At 42.9% G+C, this 20,368-nt stretch overlaps 1 protein-coding gene across 1 annotated transcript in view; it reads left to right on the top strand.

The window, feature by feature from the left end:
* The window catches only part of LOC138795689 (T-kininogen 2-like), a 69,822-nt gene that overhangs the window by 12,475 nt on the left and 36,979 nt on the right, over positions 1–20,368 (top strand). Inside the window, exons 3-4 of the mRNA XM_069975102.1 lie at positions 16,324–16,411; positions 19,789–19,818. Of these exons, the coding sequence (XP_069831203.1) occupies positions 16,324–16,411; positions 19,789–19,818 (118 nt within the window). The remainder of the gene's footprint in view (positions 1–16,323; positions 16,412–19,788; positions 19,819–20,368) is intronic.

Here is a 20,368-nt window from a genome sequence, read left to right on the forward strand (position 1 = left end):
AGGTCGCTCTTAAAGGGACCCAGGTCGCTCTTAAAGGGACCCAGGTCGCTCTTAAAGGGACCTATTTTGCTCTCAAAGGGACCCAGGTCGCTCTTAAAGGGACCCAGGTCGCTCTTAAGGGGGCCTATTTTGCTCTCAAAGGGACCCAGGTCGTTTTTAAAGGGACAAAGGTCGCACTTAAAGGGACCCAGGTTGCTCTTAAAGGGACCCAGGTCGCTCTTAAAGGGACCCAGGTCGCACTTAAAGGGACCCATTTTGCTCTTAAAGGTACATATTTCGCTCTTAAAGAGCCCCAGGTTGCTCTTAGAGGGACCCAGGTCGCTCTTAAAAGGACATATTTCACTCTTAAAGGGCCCCAGGTCGCTCTTAGAGGGACCCGGGTCGCTCTTAAAGGGACCAAGGTCGTTTTTAAAGGGCCCCATTTCGCTCTTAAAGGGATGCAGGTCACTTTTAAAGGGACCCATTTAGCTCTTAAAGAGACCCAGGTCACTCTAAAAGGGACCCAGGTCGCTCTTAAAGGGATATATTTTGCTCTTAAAGGGACCAGGTCGCCCTTAAAGGGACCCATTTCGCTCTTACAGGGACCCAGATCGTTCTTAAAGAGACCCAGGTCGCTATCAAAGGGACCCAGGTCGCTCGTAAAGGGACCCAGGTTGCTCTTAAAGGGACCCAGGTCGCTCTTAAAGGGACCCAGGTCGCTCTTAAAGGGACCTATTTTGCTCTCAAAGGGACCCAGGTCGCTCTTAAAGGGACAAAGGTCGCACTTAAAGGGACCCAGGTTGCTCTTAAAGGGACCCAGGTCGCTCTTAAAGGGACCCAGGACGCACTTAAAGGGACCCATTTTGCTCTTAAAGGTACATATTTCGCTCTTAAAGAGCCCCAGGTTGCTCTTAAAGGGACCCAGGTCGCTCTTAAAAGGACATATTTCGCTCTTAAAGGGCCCCAGGTCGCTCTTAGAGGGACCCGGGTCGCTCTTAAAGGGACCAAGGTCGTTTTTAAAGGGCCCCATTTCGCTCTTAAAGGGATGCAGGTCACTTTTAAAGGGACCCATTTAGCTCTTAAAGAGACCCAGATCGCTCTTAAAGGGACCCAGGTCGCTCTTAAAGGGACCCATTTTGCTCTTAAAGGGACCCAGGTCACTCTAAAAGGGACCCAGGTCGCTCTTAAAGGGATATATTTTGCTCTTAAAGGGACCAGGTCGCCCTTAAAGGGACCCATTTCGCTCTTACAGGGACCCAGATCGTTCTTAAAGAGACCCAGGTCGCTATCAAAGGGACCCAGGTCGCTCGTAAAGGGACCCAGGTTGCTCTTAAAGGGACATATTTCACTCTTAACGGGACCCAGGTCGCTATTAAAGAGGCCAATTTCACTCTTAAAGGGACCCAGGTCGCTCTTAAAGGGACCCAGATCGCACTGAAAGGGACCTATTTCGCTCTTTAAGAGACCCAGATCGCTCTTAAAGGGACCCAGGTCACTCTTAAAGGGACCCAGGTCGCTCTTAAAGGGACCCAGGTCGCTCTTAAAGGGACCCAGGTCGCTCTTAAAGGGACCCAGGTCGCTCTTAAAGGGACCCAGGTCGCTCTTAAAGGGACCCAGGTCACTCTTAAAGGGACTCAGGTCACTCTTAAAGGGACTCAGGTCGCTCTTAAAAGGACCCATTTTGCTCTTAAAGGGACCCAAGTAGCTCTTAAAGGGACCACGGTCGCTTTTAAAGGGACTCAGGTCGCTCTTAAAGGGACCAATTTTGCTCTTAAATGGACCCATTTCGCTCTTAAAGGGAACAAGGTCGCTCTTAAAGGGACTCAGGTCGCTCTTAAAAGGACCCATTTTGCTCTTAAAGGGACCCAAGTAGCTCTTAAAGGGACCAAGGTCGCTTTTAAAGGGACCCATTTTGCTCTTAAAGGGACCCAAGTAGCTCTTAAAGGGACCAAGGTCGCTTTTAAAGGGACCCAGGTCGCTCTTAAAGGGACCAATTTCGCTCTTAAATGGACCCATTTCGCTCTTAAAGGGAACAAGGTCGCTCTTAAAGGGACCCAGGTCGCTCTTAAAGGGACCCAGGTCCCTTTAAGAGCAACTTGGGTTCCTTTAAGGGCGACGTGCGTCCCGTCTGTTTAAGAGCAACTTGGGTCCCGTCCCTTTATGAGCGACTTGGATCCCTTTAAGAACTACTTGGGTCCCTTTAAGAGCGACATGGCTCCCGTCCCTTTAGGAGCAACTTGGGTCCCTTTAAGAGTAACTTGCGTTCCTTTAAGGGCGACCTGGGTCCCTTTAAGAGCGATCTGGGTACTTATAATGGTAAAGATCATTGCTCGGTTACCATGACAATCTTACTCGTTAAGGACCTTCCATATATTACATCTTCTATTGGCCAATAGTTGACATGTGACTGTGAATGTTGTGATACATTGCCTGAAGAGACCTTAGAGTTCCTATTGGCTGCTATATCTCAGCTATTTGCATATGTGCTGTGATTGGCTGTTAGCGGTTAGAGTGTGGCCATTATTTGCAATGGGCCATTATTTTCTATGGGAAATTTGGGGTCTTTAAACGTAAATTTCTTAAAAATGACAAATCCGAAAAATCTAAACGAAAAATAGATAGCACACCTCACACCGCCGAGGGCTTCGAAACGCAGTTTGAACAGAGTGTGTGCGCAAAGTGGTTCGGGCTGTATTACGCGCAGAAAAATGGCTGGAAGAAGAAGAAGAAACGGAAGAAGAAGAAGAAGAAGAAGAAGAAGAAGAAGAAGAATACAGATTACAATATAGTGCTTTTCAAGCACTATAATTACCAGAATGAAGGTGTAATGGAATGTCCACCGGCAGATCCCCCGCGTTTGTTAGTTCCTGACTAGAACCCAATACATGTGATTTAATATTTAAATACTTAGCCCCTCATCTACAATATGAGACAATTAAGCTCATAGATTGAGGGTAACCTGCTTAACTTAATTTTGGTTGTTCTACTAGACTGCTTTGATGAACCACCAGAGAGGGTGCAGCCTTAGCTCAGGCTCGGCATAACTGGGTCAGCTGGGGCTGTAAGCAAGGGTAGGAGTTAATAAATAGATAGTGTATGGTGTGGGGACAAAGTAAGGGTAGTAAGGTGCTGCAGGAAGGATAAAGCCAGGTTGGTGAGGAAGGGAAGAGTCATTAGATCACTTACCGGGGTGGAGTTAATGGGGGGGGATTTATGAAGACCGGTCATATATTAGGCCCCGCCGCCTTTTCCCTGGCAGGATTCACTGGTTTAGATTTTAAGCAGGTGTAGATTTGGATCATGATTGCGTACGCCTCGGGCGGACGCTTTGTAAATGTCCCCCAATGTGCTTATGTGAGATGGTAAAACAACCAGAGAGATGTAGGTGCATATAATAATATGTATGATATATGATTTTAAACTGACACAATTGGCCACAAGATGTCACTGTTGCAGTACACAGCCTGTGTTGTTAAGGCTGTGCTGTTGTCAAGGGTGATGAGCCTGACAGTGGGCCATTTTGATAAGGCAGCTGGCTATAGCAGATGCAGACCAAGACCTGATGCATGAAATACATACCTCCCAACAGTTTGGACGGCCATTGGTGGTAGGAAAATTTTACAGACATTTTTTTTTCATTCAGGGGTGCCGTTACACATCCAGGATCTGCTGCAGATTGATGCATTTAGTTATATCGATATCTGCAGCAGATCCTGTATGTGTGGATGCATCCTTAGGTCGCAGTCACACATCAGTAACCTTGTCTGTAATTACAGACCCACAACTGCGGACAGGATTACAATTGTGTTTCAGTTACTGTCTGCATTTGTAGTGACCCACTGTCATATAGGTGACATGGACGCACAATGGCTTCATTGTTTTGTTGTGGCATCGATGTCCCCAAATGGATCCAAAGCACCATTGTTAAAGGGTCCATAATGTCACATGATTCATGTGAATATAACAATTTTTAGGATCCAACTAGCACCACAGGATGGAATAATATGCAGGTTTGGGTCTATTGTACAGTAAGAAACCAGACACTTTCTAGAGCAACATAAAAAGTTAATTAATGCAAATATAATTCCTAGGTTAAAAAGAGGGACATGTAAGGAACAAATAGGGACAGAGGGACGTGGGTCAAAAGTAGGGACTGTCCCACCAAAAGAGGTACACTTGGGAGGTATGGAAGTATCCTTCTTCCATGACCTCATAACTGCTGTGGAGAGCAGCTATACTAGTCTGTGACTAGGTCTTGTCAAGAGATTCGCTGAGACAGCATAGGAGCTGTGTAAAATCCAGTTGTGGAGAGAAACGACCGCCATCTTTGTTACAGGACTTTGGCAAGAGGGACCCCCTCGTTCGGAAACCGCGATCAGCCATCTATCTAAAGGAGACCCGGGTTAGTAAGTGTACACACCAAACTTTCTGGGACAGATATTGGGCCTGTAGATAGTTTAGTCAGGGCTATTGTTTGTCACAGGCTTCATTATATTGTGTAAAGATCATCACAGCCAGGGCCGGCCTTAGGGTAGATGGCGCCCTGTGCGAAATTTGTTTTTGGTGCACCCCCCCCCCCCCCCCCCCAGCGACGGGGTCTTCTTCCTTCCTCCGGACAGGTGATATAACAGACGTGATGCGTGCAGGCGCGTTTGCCATGTCAAGAGTGATTGACAGTGTGACGAGCCAATGTCAGACATGCTTATAATTTGCTCTATTAGAGCAGAGAGGGGAGCGAAGGCATCGCACTGACACACTAAAGCAGGATTCTGAGCAGAGTCCGAGGCAGAGGCTCCGCACGGAATTCTACCACTTTTACTCAGTGTGAACATCGCCATACACTGACTACAGACACCCTCTCACTGCCATACACTGACTACAGACACCCTCTCACTGCCATACACTGACTACAGACACCCTCTCAATGCCAACTCACTACAGACACACTCTCACTACCATGCACTGACTACAGACACCCTCTCACTGCTATACACTGACTACAGACACCCTCTCAATGCCAACTCACTACAGACACACTCTCACTACCATGCACTGACTACAGACACCCTTTCACTGCCATGCACTGACTACAGACACCCTTTCACTGCTATATATTGAGTACAGATACCCATGCACTGACTACAGACACCAACTTACACTGACTAGACACCCTTTTACTACCATGCACTGATCACAGACACCCATGCAGTGCCATACACCTACTACACACACCCATGCGCTGACTACAGACACCAATGCACTGACTACAGACCCCCATGTACTACCATACACTGACTACAGACACCCAAACACTGACTACAGACGCCCATGCACTGACTATTGACACCCATGCACTGACTATTGACACCCATGCACTAAGTACAGACACCCATGCACTGACATACGCTGATTACAAACACACCTGTCTAATCTTTGTGGTGCAGTCTCCTCACCTTCTTCATCCTTAGAGAGGGTCAGGACTTCTGGCCTCAGGGATATAGATAATCGTCATCAGGATGGCAGGCAGAGCACAGGCATCTCTGCAGACAGCTTCCAGGCCTCCATGTGCTGTAGTGCTGTGCAGGCTACAGTCATCATCCTCCCTCCTCCACCAAGTCCCGACAGCAGGAGGAGGAAACTAAATGAAGCTGCACAGGAGTCACAAAATGAAAGTATCCTGCTCTGCTTCAGGTGGGGGCCGGAACAGGAAACACCAGGGAGGAAGAGACCAGGAACGTACAGTACTATTACTGATAGACACAGAGGACTGATTTAGGTAGAGCATACCTTTAGAGGAACGTTTAGCAGACAGTGTGATGGGCAGCTGCATTGTTTCCTCACAAAGCCGTTTATATCACTACACACTGCACTGTGAAAGGAGCTGAAAGCTCTAAATGAAACACTGATTTAGGGTATAAACCCACACACCGTATATGCAGCGTATTTACTGCTGCGATACGCAGCAAACTCGCAGCAAAATCGCAGCAAAATCGCAGCAAAATCGCAGCAGATTAGATCTAAATAACTGAACACAGCATCAAATCTGTACCAACAAATCTGCTGCGTATTTGTTGCATATCTGCTGCATATACGGTGTGTGGGTTTATACCCTTAGGGTATAAACACAAACACCATATACGCAGCGTATTTACTGCTGCGATACGCAGCAGATACGCAGCAGATACGCAGCAGATTACATCTATATAACTGAACACAGCATCAAGTCTTCACCATCAAATCTTCTGCAGATCTGCTGCGTATCTGGTCGGCACAACAGCTGGCCCAGCGCGCCCCTTCTGTTTGCTGGAGTGATGCGCACACCCCTAAGGCCGGCCCTGATCACAGCATACTCGGCCATTTGTCTTGTTTATTGTTATTTGTAGTTTGGGGAACTGTGTAAATAGTTTATAAGATTGTAAGCTGCTGTGCTACACCGCAAACACCCATGAGACGCATCCATACATAATTGTTCCAGTTTAGGGGATTAATAGGTACAGGGCCATTTCTAGGTAATTTGAACTACATGGCGAATCTTGCTAAAAGCGCCCCCCCCCTTCCCAAAGTGATGTTGGGGGGGTTTGTTACTAGGAAGAAGCAGTGTGTGTATTATGGCATAGAGCAGTGTTATTCAACCCTTTTCAACTTGGGGCAAAAAAAAGTCATTCAGTGACTCACAGGTGACGTCTTCTTCTTAGGTGTCACTTTCCTTTTCCTCTCCATCTGGCCCAGACCACCATGATGATTTCTTGCAGCTACAATTCGTCTCTTCTGAACCTGCCAGACAAACATTTTAGGCTCCGCACTTTTACAACTTCTACTTTTTTGTGTCATGTGCAGTAAAGTCAGTAGCTATGTGGGTTTCCCCCCTATATGTAGCATCCTCTGCTACCTGCTTTTCCTCCATATAGTAGTAATGTCCCCTGCTGTGCCTCCATATAGTAATAATCCCCCCTGTGCTGTCCCCACAGTAATAATCCCCCCTGTGCTCTGTCCCCACAGTAATAATCCCCCCTGTGCCCTCCCCAGTAATAATACCCCCTGTGCTCTGTCCCCAAAGTAATAATACCCCCTGTGCTCTGTCCCCACAGTAATAATCCCCCTGTGCTCTGTCCCCACAGTAATAATCCCCCTGTGCCCACCCCCCCTCAGTAATAATCCCCCCTGTGCTCTGTCCCCACAGTAATAATCCCCCCTGTGCCCCCCCCCAGTAATAATCCCCCTGTGCTCTGTCCCCACAGTAATAATCCCCCTGTGCTCTGTCCCCACAGTAATAATCCCCCCTGTGGGCCCCCCCCCCCAGTAATAAGCCCCCCCCTGCTCTGCTCCCAATAGTAAAAATCACCCCCATGCTGTCCTCATATTAATAAACACCCCCCCCTGTGGTCTGCCCCATATTAATAATGGTAATAATCTCCCCCCCCCCCCCCAATTACCAAACACAGACACAAACAAAAAAAAACAACCTTATACTCACCTTTATACATAGATTGGGTCCCTGTCTCCTCTTCTCCTCCAGCCTGCGAGGAGCAAGCAGGCCGCTGCCGCCCCGCACACATCCTCTTCCTCCAGGCGCAGTAATATCACGTCACTGCGCCCATTTGAGGAAGAAGATGTGTGAGGGGGCAGCATTCGCCGGCCAGGTGATGAGCGCCCGGCTCGGCTGAGAGGAGCGCAGTCCGAGGGGGCGGAGCTTCGGTTCTAGGGGGCGGAGCTTCGGTCCGGCGGGTGTTCCGGCAGTGGGGGCAGCTGATTGCGAGGGGAGGTTAGGCCAGGTGATGGGGCGGGCGGGCTGACGGCCGGCGGTGCATGCTGATAAGTGACGTCCTGGGGGTGCCACCAGCGCCCCCAAGCTGTCGGCGCCCCGTGCGGTCGCCCGGCCCGCCCGCCCCTAGAAACGGCCATGAATAGGTATATGGCGGCCAGCATACCTGAGCGTGCTAATAAGTAATAATTATTGCGCATTTATACCACATATTTGGACAACAAATATATACTATACTTATACTTAAAACAACTCAAAGAACCAGGAAGTCTGCGTGCCACATCCATGCTTGCACAGGCATGCATTGGATCTCATGGAATAGTTGTAAGGAAAAGCAGTGGCACATACTGTAGTTACTCAGTTTATAGTAAATATAGGAGATACTAAGAATTTGAAGCAGTCAGTGCATCCCTAAGGCGTGTAAATCTAGTTGTGGAATAGTTAGTCTCAGAATGGTGGCACCACTGTCCCCATACTTTCGGAAAAATAGCTGGACACCTGTGGCGGAACTTTTGCCATAGCAACTGTAGGGATTGGCTGCAAATGCACTACAATCACTTATGGTGTACAGAGCTTGTATGAGGTGATATTGGTCTTTGTACTGTGGTTTTTATTTAGTAGCAGTGGTAGTATTACTCAGTATTAGGGGGGATTAGTCAGTATGTGGTGGTAATATTTGTCCCTTATGAACTGGTAATGTTGGTATTATTGGTCAGTACTGGATTTGGTCAGTAACTGTATGGTGGTAATGGTGTGGCGGTAATAGTTGCCCCTTGGTAATAGTAACATTGGTCTCGGTATACAGGATTTGGCCAGTCTGACAGTGATATATGTATGTTAATGTTATTCATAACCATGTAACATAAGCTTAGGACTACACATGACGATTTAGTTGGGGGGCAGGGGCTTATATGTGCAGCTGTGACTGGTGGTAGGAGCTGCAGCTGTGACAAGAGAAAGAGGAGGTGTGCTGGGAAAAGTAGTGCATCTCCGTCCCGGGGTGTTGTCTTGGACACAAACCTTACAGGTGTGAACTAAAGTGAAAATCCATACTAGTTTAAAGCAGCAGCTGCTACAGTGGCAGGCTCAGTAAGAGTTATTATATATGCAGAATTTAAAATGATACTGTCACTCCCCTTACTTTCGCTTAATTTCATGGGCTTGGCAGGGGGGCCGAACAGCTGTGAAGCCCCACCTAGGTGACACTGTCCACCAATGAAATTAAGTGATACAGCAGAAAGAAGACACAGACAAGTGTTATACAGGTATATATTGAATGTGCTTCATCAAAGCTTGTGGATGGTGCAGAGAACTGCACATAGAGTAACGGGGGGTACAATATTCCTTTAAAGGGATACTGTCACCCCCCCCCCCCCCTCCTTATGTGTGACTCTCTGCACCATCCATGAGCTTAGATGTTGCACATTTAATATATACCAGTATAAAACTTGTTTTAAAATCTCTTCATTACATTGTTGGAAAGTGTCACATAGGCGGGCTTTATAACAATTGGGCCGTCTGCCCAGCCCGCCGTGAAGCTACGCCTAGTTAGAAACAATAATCTTTTATACACTTCAGCTGTGCAGCGTTTGAACAGACAAATCTAATACAGTGACATCTAGTGGCGAAACTTTATCACTACTTTCATCACCACTCCTATACAATAAGTACAGGCTTTTGCGAAGGGTGTATATAACAGTAACACCCGTGGTAGGACGCCCCATACATACTAGCGACATCTAGTGGAAAAACTTAGGTACTACTTTATTACCACTTTTACTTAGAGAACAGGCTTTTGCGAAGGGTGTAGACATTAGCAACACCCGTGGTGGGATACCACAGTTGGATAAGATTAGAAAGACTAATGCCGACTTCCGGTTCTGGCGCGTCCTGAGATGGCGGCACCTTAAGTGAGCTCCGGCACCCTCTGCTCATAAATCTACTCCTCGCACTGATACCTGCACACATCGGCATCGCTGAATCTCGTCTCTGTCTCCTGTCACAACCAGGAAGTCAGGGAAGTCCATAAAAACAGCGGGGAAACATCATAAATACCATCCTTTCATCCTCCCTCACATTCCAGTCACGGGAGTTAAATCAAAGATGGCGCCGACACACGGCTCAGCTGCAGAGCCTGTCACAGAGGAAACACACTCCTCACACATGTTAACCCCTGAAGCCTCAGGAGGGGATTCATTAATACCTGGCCTCAATATTTCTTGTAAAACCCTAGCCATTGAAGTTGCCAGGATTTTAGCTCCAGATATTAAAGCCTCCTTGGATGCTACTATAGCTTCTTCCCTGTCAGTCATACAAGGAGACATTGTCAAACATACCACACAAATTTCTGAACTTGAAGAGAGAGTTAACCTCTTGGAGGAAGAATTGCACCTCACAAAATCAAAACTCCAGCAAAATATACGTATTACATCTTCATTACAAACCAAAACTGATGACCTTGAGAATCGCTCAAGACGCAGCAATTTATGTATAATAGGTCTGCCTGAATCTATTCCAGCTACACAATTACATGCTATTTGTTCACTAGAAATTCCACAAGCCCTGGGTATACAAGGTCCTGTTACTGTGGAAAGAGCTCACCGAATTGGTCCTCTGTCTACAAAACAAGATGCTAATTACAAAGAACCAAAACCCAGACAAGTGATTGTTAAATACCTGAACTATAATGATAAAAACAATATATTACAAAGCTTCAAAAAGTCTACCATTGACACAGCAATACGAGGACACAAAATCCTTATGTTTAACGACTACTCCGCAGCAGTGGTTCAAAAACGTAAAGCTTTGCACATATTTGTTCTGCCCTGGTGAAAAACCAAAAACGTTTTGCACTCCTTTTCCCAGCCATACTTAAAATCTTTAAATCTGATGGCTCAACCTGCATATATCACTCTCCTGACGAAGCTATGACCTCCCTTAAAGATGTCAAAGGCCTTACACCACTTCCACAAGATAACATCAAAAGATGTTGTCTTGACAGCCCCACTGAGACCATAGAAAAAATGGAACAGTCGTAGGATGCCTATAGCCTATGGATTATAATATATGCTATGCTCTCCCACCGTGAATACCTATATAGCCTATATTTAGACATTTCCTTTTTTTATTTCTGGTAAGGTTACTCCTTTATGGGGAAACCTCTTTTCCAAACATTATTAAATGTTATTTTTACTCTACTTTTACTCTAATATCTATAACACAATTTCTTAGAGTTTAAGTACTATAAAACTGTACTCTAGTCTGCCATATGTTCTTCTTTTCATAATCTTTCTCCTTTCCCACCTCCCCCCATTTTCAATCAGTGTCCTCCACTGGTTCCTACTGTTACCTGTCACTTGCATATCTGTCTTACTCCTTACTCTCCCCCACCCCCTCCCGTGATAATTCTTTTCCTCCTTTTTGCTAGGAGGATGAGGGATAAATACTTTGTTTTAGCTCTCAACATGTTGTGTGTAGAGGTTGTTGTGAATGATTTTTGGTTTATATTTACCGTCTCATCAATGCGGAGTCTGCGAATGCTCCGGTCATTGAAAAATACGAAAAAAGTGAAGTCCTTACATATCTTGCTTCGCTTATTTCATGCAGTTTTGTTACTGTTCTTTTCATGTTTCACCTCTTGTTTTCCTATATTATCTATGTACTATCTTATCATTTCTGATCTACATATTTCTTCCTATGCAATGTGCTCCCAGGGTCCTAGCTATACACCTCTTCTCTCTTATAATATTTTATGAGGTTGGTAACTTGGAATGTTAAGGGGTTACGTTCCCCTTCTTAACGAACTTCTGTATTGAAACATCTTAAAAAACTTAGAGCTGATATTGTATTATTGCAAGAAACACACTTAACTGTACCAGATTTCTTCAGACTTAAACGGTTTTGGGTAGGAGCGGTTTATGGATCATCAGCAGTGCACAAAAAATGTGGGGTTATTATTCTTACACACAAACATCTTGCCTGTTCGGTAATATCACAATTTAATGATAATGAAGGGAGGCTATGCCATCTTCTTATTGATACTCCGGCAGGCAAGTGTAGTATTTATAATGTTTATGGGCCCAACAACCAAAAGCCAGTTTTTTTCAGATGACACAACCACTAAAATAGTTTGTGGAGATCTAAATACGGTCCTTCACACTGCTGAGGATAGAAAAAGAACTAGGGTCCCCAATTCTTTATCTGATGCATGGCGTCACCTACACCCTGATAGTAGGGAATACTCTTTCTATTCTCATTCCCAAAATGCCTGGTCACGAATAGATTATTGTTTAGTATCAACAGAAGCGCTTAGCAAAGTGGAAGATTCTGACATACATGACCTGGTGATTTCCGATCATTCCCCTGTTAGTCTACAATTAAGAGATATTTTCCAAAAGGGCACTGACATCATTTGGAGATTCCCTTCCCAACTTGCCACTGACAAATCATTCACCAAACTCTTAAAATCTTGGTGGTTGGATTTCTTCTCTAATAATGCACAACATACACAATCACCCTTACTTTTCTGGGAAACTGCAAAAGCGGTCATCAGAGGCCATATAATATCTTTTGTAGCTGCCCGAAAACGTGAAGCACGAAAAACATACCTTGATCTAACCCAAAAATTACGTACAGCATATACAATATTTTTAGCTTCTCCTTCAGATGAAAATAAATCCAAATGGATAGCATCCAGAAAAGCTCTTGAAATAGCTGAGGAAAAGCTTAATGTTATTTACAAAGACCAATATATGGCTCGTCTATTCCGTTATGGGAATAAGTCAGGAAAAATGTTAGCAAATCTCGCTAAAGGACGTAAACCTGCTTCCTACATTACTGCACTGAAAGATAAGGCGGGCACTATACAAAAAGATCCTAAAAATATTTCAAGTATCTTACAACAATATTATACGACACTCTATTCAAAAGACGTACTTGATCTTGATGCCGGCAAAACATTTCTAGATTCTTTACCTCTACCTTCTATTGACAATTCTTCTCTTCTTACTTTGAATGCACCAGTTACACTGGAGGAGATCACCAAAACAATATCCTCATTGAAAAACTATAAAGCCCCAGATTCTGACGGCTAGAGTGCAGAATTTTACAAATGTATGTCACCTGACATCTCTTCTACCCTTCTCTCCACTTTCCAGGTTATTTTAAGTGATCACCAAATGCTACCCTCAGGGAACACAGCGTACATAAAAGTCTTACACAAGCAGGGTAAAGATCCCACATCCCTGTGTTCCTACCGGCCAATATTATTGATTAATCAAGATCTTAAAATATTAGCAAAGATTATGACTAACAGACTGGCAGATATTCTACCCTTACTAATCGGAAATCACCAGGTTGGTTTTATAAAGGGACGCTCAGGTGTTACCAGTATAAGAACCGTTTTGGCAGCTCAAGCGGCTGTTCAAAATAAAAGTCATTCCAGTCACTCTCCAGGCCTATTAGCTATTGACGCCGAAAAGGCATTTGACAATATCAGTTGGGAGTGGCTGGATATGACTCTATCCAAGTTCGGGATTATAGGTCAATTTAGGGATTTTATTTCTACTATATACTCATCTCCAAAAGCTAGAATTCACACGCCAGGCTTTCTATCTGATAGCTTTCCTTTGCAAAAAGGAACTAGACAAGGATGTCCCCTGTCTCCATTATTATTTAATTTAGCAAGATACTTTATTTCTTTGGATGTTTTCTCAGGTATTCAAGTCGGTTCCCAAATTATAAAAATAACATGTTTTGGCGATGATACACTAATTTACTTGGAAAATCCAGACTTACACGTTCCAGCTGTTTTGGACATTCTAAAATTTTTGGCTCCTTCTCTGGCTACAGGATTAATGTCAATAAGAGCCAACTTCTTTACCTTACTCCTCATGCGAAAGCATCCACAGGTCCAGCAGGGGTATCCATTGCCAAATCCAGTCTTACATACCTTGGTATCCAAATTGGTCATCCTCCCTCCTCTCTATACTCCTTAAATTATCCTCCCATATTTAAAAAAATAAAACAAGACTTACAGAGATGGGAATCTTTACCACTATCAATTTTAGGTCGTACTCATTTAATTAAAATGATGTGTTTTGGAAAAATATTGTACCCGATGCAAACAATACTACTTTTACTTAAACACCCCGATGTCTCCCTACTCCAATCCTACTTCACTAAATTTATATGGCAATCTAAGAGGCCACGTATTGCTTATTCTACTCTATGTCTTCCTACTTTTAAAGGCGGAGCTTAATGTCCAGACATTAGACTATATAACCTTTCTGCTCTTTTTCGCCATGTTAAGGATTGGATTATGAACACATCACAATTTTCTAACATTTCTTTGGAATCAGCGCTAGCTACACCATGGCCTCTTCCAACTCTGTTGCATGCCAAACTGCCAGAACTCCCTCCACATGTTAAAAAAATATAATTTTTAAAGATACAATAGCCACATGGAAAGCGGTAAGAAAATTATTTGGTTTACCTTTCTGTCTTTCAAAAAGACTTCCTCTATGGAATTCCCCACTATTTCCACTTAATTCTGATAATTTAGATTACATGATGTGGCAGAGTGAGCATATTTCCACTGTGGAGGACTTACTAGATACTACCTCTCATACTTTCTTACCATGGGACAATCTCAGGATTAAATATAACCTACCCCCCTCCCACCAACCCCAATATAACCAACTAAAAGAATTTATCACCAATAGGGTATGTGATCTTGCAAAAGCAGAAAGCAATACTGACTTTGATAACCTATTTCCTATACCTCCTGTTCATAACTGCCTATCCCATATTTACAAAGAAATTAGATCAAGATCTCAACATAATCTAACTTTACAAATATTTCAACATAAATGGTCCTCTATAATAGCCTCTACAGACTTGACCCAACAAATTTTAATTGGTTCGCAGTTTGTTCACTCTGCCACACCAAATGTAGCATTACGGGAAGTTCACTTTCGTTTTATCCATAAAGCAATATACGCTTTTAATTTTCCCTCATCTAATACGCCTGCTCATTACTTGAAAAGTTGTCCAAAATGTGCACTCCCTAGAGCGGACTTGTTTCACTGGGCATGGTCTTGTGTACATGTACAAACGTTCTGAGAATCTATACAGCTCTTTCTAAACTTCCACTCTTCCACTCTTTCGTCCAATGAATTAATTACCTCCAAAGGAATTCATTTAACCCTGTTGGTATCCCTAAAGTGTTTACTGAAACACTGGATATCAGATGCTATACCGCCTATATCTGAAGTGATATCCACCTTAAGGGTATAAACCCACACACCGTATAAGCAGCGTATTTACTGCTGCGATACGCAGCAAACACGCAGCAAATACGCAGCAAATACGCAGCAGATTAGGTCTAAATAACTGAACACAGCATCAAATCTGTACCAACAAATCTGCTGCGTATTTGCTGCGTATTTGTTGCGTATCTGCTGTGTATACGGTGTGTGGGTTTGTACCCTAAAAGAGATATTCCACTGGGAAATTTTAGACATTCTGAGAACTAAGGCAAAAACAACTAAAACATTTATGTGTAAATAGAAACAGTTTATGATTCATGACTTCACTACGGAGGAAAGAGAAACAATAATAAATCAGTTTAAAGATAGCACATGGTATTGCATGGCCGCCCAAAAAGGGACCCTGGGAGCACTCTGACTGTCTTAATCTTTACTTTTCTCTACTTTATAGATTTACTTTCCATATTCTACTTTTATAAATGCTGAAATTACAACATACTTGAGGTGACAATGTTTTGTTGTTGTTTTACTGTTGCTTTTTAGTAATACTTTCTTGTATAAGATTTATTCATACATTTTCCATATTCTGTAAAATGGTTATTTTTACATGTCAAATGCTGTAAACATACTGTCCTATGGCGCCTGCGTGCGACTGTTTCTGTCATCTTTATCAATAATGAATACTACCCTGTATGCTTCTTAACTTGAAATACCATCAATAAAACATCTTTAAAAAAAAAAAAAAAAAAAGACTAATGCCCATACATATCAATATACCTGAAACCAAAACTGTTTGGTTTTGCCTATAACAATCAATTATATCTATGTGTGTTTTTATCTAGTATTATTATCATCCATGAAATAAGAAACTCCCCTGAAGGCCAGTTTCACGTGAACAGAATCTGAATCAGAATATTATAGTTCTACATAATGTTGTGATTTCATTAAGGGGTTGTCTGGACTATATGCATATTAAAAAAAGACATTGCCTTCCTGGCTTTCATGCTGTCGCTGGAATTATGCCGTTCTTGTTTCCACTGTGTTGTTGATTCTGGGTTTGGGGTCATGATGTAAAAAGCCTGGTCAACCATTCGCTGCTATAGCGGTGAAGCCAGGAAAGTAAGTACATGTTGTTTTTTTTCATCCACTTCTTTATCAGATCAGTTAAAAGGAATCCTGCTCAGACAACCTCTGTAAACCTACATTTGGGCTAGGACTATCTGCTGTATTACAAGAGCTAAGATTTGACACAGCCAAAGAATGAAAAAGTCATATCATACATACTTTCTCAGTAATCTTTTTTTCTTTCTCCAGGACTTTGGTCATTGTGCAGCACATGTTCTGGTCAACACAGAAACATATGCCGAGGAGATTATTTCACAAAACTGTTCTACTAAAAAAGGTATACACAATGTAATATATCCCAGACTAATTATCTAGTGCTATGTTTTATTTAGTCTGTTTTCACAATAGAGATGTCATCCAAGAAGGCTTAGGTCCTATTGCTGAAACATTTCCAAGGCAACCATAGAATAAGTACTATTGCCCAAAATAGGGTGCTTGCAATTTGGAAAACATCTTACTTACACGGAAAAAAAAACCTAATGGGGCATTTTCAGATGGATTATCTGAACCCAGCCACCACATTAGCGGTATAGAAATTGTAGATAAGCATGAACAGTGTGGGGCTGGGCTACCTAGGTCTCACCAGTAGAACTGGTTCTGTGGCCTCCCAATGAAGAATCGATGAGAAGCAACATGCTGACACGGTTGTTTCCTAGATGGATTGTTCTCACCTCCCTGAATAACAGGCTTTTACTACACCTCGCGGTACCCTTGTAGTACCCTCATGAAGTTGTCAGGCTTTGCTAGGAGTTGTAGTTTCTGAGAAGACAAACCTTTAATAATTGATGGCTGAGTAGAGGCTCCAAGTCACTGCAATCTGTGGGTCAAAACTATCAGAGATGAAGATCCATCAATAACTGATTCTACAGCAACAGCGGTTATCAGAGGATTGTCCACTCATATATAATACAACTCAATATATCCTGAGGGCAGACTGTCAATAAATGTTCAGTTTTATTGTCCACTGCTACAGCTCCTTGATTGAACTAAGGGTCTTTTGTAGTTTGAAGGTCCTAGGTGCATTGTACACTGGGTGTTTTGTGAAAGATCAGAATAGATCCGTGGGGTTTCAGTGTGTTGTAGTGACCTCAGAACAGCACTATTATGGAATGAAGGATATAAAACGAAATAAATAAATGATATAATAAATAAGAGAATATATATATATATATATATATATATATATATGTATGTAAAGTAGCTAGGCCTCTCTGTGCCCCATATAGTAGTAATGCCACTCTGGCTCCCCATATAGTAATTAGGCCACTCTGTGCCCCCATATAGTAAAAGCCGCCTCTGTGACTCAATTTATAACTTAGGCCCTACTTTATCTCCATAAAAACATGTGCCCCATGCCCTCATATAGTAGTTTGACCCCTCTGTGCCCCTACATAGTAATTAAGCCTCTCTGTGCCCCCTATATAGTAATTGAGCCACTCTGTGCCCCCATATAGTAGTTAGCCTCCTCTGTGTTCCCTCAATTAGTAGTTTGGCTTCTCTATGTTCACATATAGTATTTTAGCCACTCTGTGCTTCCATATATTATAAGCACTCTCTGTGCCCTCATATATTAGGTCCCCCCTGTGCCCTCATATAGTGGTTAGGCCCCTCTGTGCCCCAATATAGTAGATCCCATTGCCTCCATATAGTAGTTTGGCCCCTCTATGTATCTATATAGTATTTAGGCCTCTCTGTGCAGGTAGGTCCCCCAATAGATAGTCTTCCTGGTAGGTAGGTCCCTGTAGTTAATCCCCCAGTATGTAGTATTTCCTCTCTGTAATGAAAAAACCCACACTTACCTGTTGCACAAATGCAATGCTGCCCTCCTCCTGTGTCTCCTCTCCCTCCCAGCTCTGCGAGCACATGAGTGACATCACTTGGGCAACAAAGCTCCTGAGAAAAAAGCGGCCTCAGGCAAAAAAAAAAAAGAAATAAGAAATATTCGTACTTTCTTTTTTTATATAAAATAATAATTTATTTTGCCTTATGTGCCATTTACTCCATTAATAGAATTTCTCGATGCTGCACCAAGGTCCACCAGACTTGCACTAGAGGAGCATTAACATCATCAACCCTACTCAGATAACCCCAGTTTTCTCACCCCTAACCTTGTTTCAGCATTGTCCTATATGAGTGTGCCACAAAATATAAAAAGAAGCGTGTGTACACATGACTGCACAACCACTGTATAAAAATGAAACTTTTTAGAAAAACACCACTTTCATGTAACTTCATACACAGACAAATGGTTAAAATCAAGTAAAATAAGTACAACTTCATATTTGCTCTTTTCAGCTTTAAAGCTGATAATCTTGTTCAAGCAGTTCAATTGGCCTGCTAGTAAGATCAGGTGATAATTCAACTTCACAGTTAAGTTATAAAACAAGATGCTTTGTGTTTGTCTTTTGATTATTGCTAGAGATGAGCGAACCGGGTTCGGGTTCGAGTCGATCCAAACCCGAACGTTCTGCATTTGATTAGCTGGGGCTGCTGCAGTTGGATAAAGCTCTAAGGTTGTCTGGAAAACATGGATACAGACAATGACTATATCCATTATTTCCACATAGCCTTAGGGCTTTATCCAACTTCAGCAGCCACCGCTAATCAAATGCCGAAAGTTTGGGTTCGCATCGACTCGAGCATGCTCGAGGTTCGCTCATCTCTAATTATTGCCCCTTCTTTAACAAATGAGAAAACAAAGAAATCCTACAAAAAAGGCACCACTTAGAAATATTCAAATCACAAATCCTTTATTAGACATATTCAAAAAATAACATGATTAAAAACATATAAATGTATGAGCAGAAATACAAAAGTGGTATGGGTACACCACAGATCCCACCTGGACAAAACAATTATAGGGGAAGCACATAAGTATCAGAGGGGAGCATGAGAATAAATATAAAGTGCAAGTGCTGCAAACATATCTCCTATAGTCTCCCTGACATAGAAATGCCACTCCTGAATCCGTCCGGCAATCAGCTTTCAGAATAGGTAAACACAAAGCAAAGTGCCAGTGCAGCTAAGTCTGTATACCTGACTGTCCGATGGTCCGTGGGCACCTTCCTTTCCCCAACGCACGTTTCCTGTACCAGAGCTTGATCACGGGGCCCCATACGCGAAACGTGCGTTGGGGAAAGGAAGGTGCCCACGGAAAATTGGACATTAATGTATACATACTTAGCTGCACTGGCACTTTGCTTTGTATTTTGGAAGCTGATTGCCCCACTGGGGACGGATTCAGGAGTGGCATTTCTATGTCAGGGAGACTATAGGAGATATGTTTGCAGCACTTGCACTTTATATTTATTCTCATGCTCCCCTCTGATACTTATGTGCTTCCCTTATTGTCCAGGTGGGATCTGTGATGTACCCATACCACTTCTGCATTTCTGCTCATACATTTACATGTTTTAATTCATGTTATTTTTTGAATATGTTTAATAAAGGATTTGTGATTTGAATATTTCTAAGTGGTGCCTTTTTTGGAGGATTTCTTTGTGGTATACAGGTATCCACGGTATATAATTTTGGTCTATATAGGATTTACAAATGAGAAAACATGCTTTAGGTTACCCTGGATAACTATACCAAAATAAATTTTAATCACTGACACAAATTCCACAAATTATGACCATATTTGCTCTTTTCTAGGGTGGCAGCCAAAAGCACCAAAACAACCAGGTGAATCCTTCTTTATATATTTTGTAACCATTGTATATCAAAAATATAGCTCTAAGCGTGGTTACTTTAAAGGAGAACTCCGGCCAAGACCTATTTTTTTAGAAAATGCCTAGGGAAGGGGTATGAAAAAAATAAGATCCACTTACCTTCCCAGCTCCCACACTTCTGCCTGCATCCCACCGCCACCACTCTTGTGTTTGGCCGTCCCCAGTGTCTGGGGGTGGTAGCAGTGTTTAATGGGCCAGCCACAAGTGGCTGGACACTGGGGGAGCAGAGCAGCGGGGAAGCCAGGGAGATAGGAAGATGTTATTTTTTTCACTCACTTCCTCCCTGCATGGTTACAGAGAGCTATTTCAGAAAGTGATGGAGTGTGCGTATGAGGGATGTGCCATCAGAAAATTATCTATTGTTTAAATCAAGTTTTTATGTTTAACATATTTTTAGGATTTTTTTTTTCTAATGTTACATTTTACTATTGGTATTATAAAATAATCCTGAAATCTTGCAGTTTAACTTCTCACCACTACTTATAAAACTAATCTGAGACTTC

The sequence above is a fragment of the Dendropsophus ebraccatus genome, chromosome 6 (genome assembly GCF_027789765.1).
Source record: "Dendropsophus ebraccatus isolate aDenEbr1 chromosome 6, aDenEbr1.pat, whole genome shotgun sequence".
NCBI classification, from domain to species: Eukaryota; Metazoa; Chordata; class Amphibia; order Anura; family Hylidae; genus Dendropsophus; species Dendropsophus ebraccatus.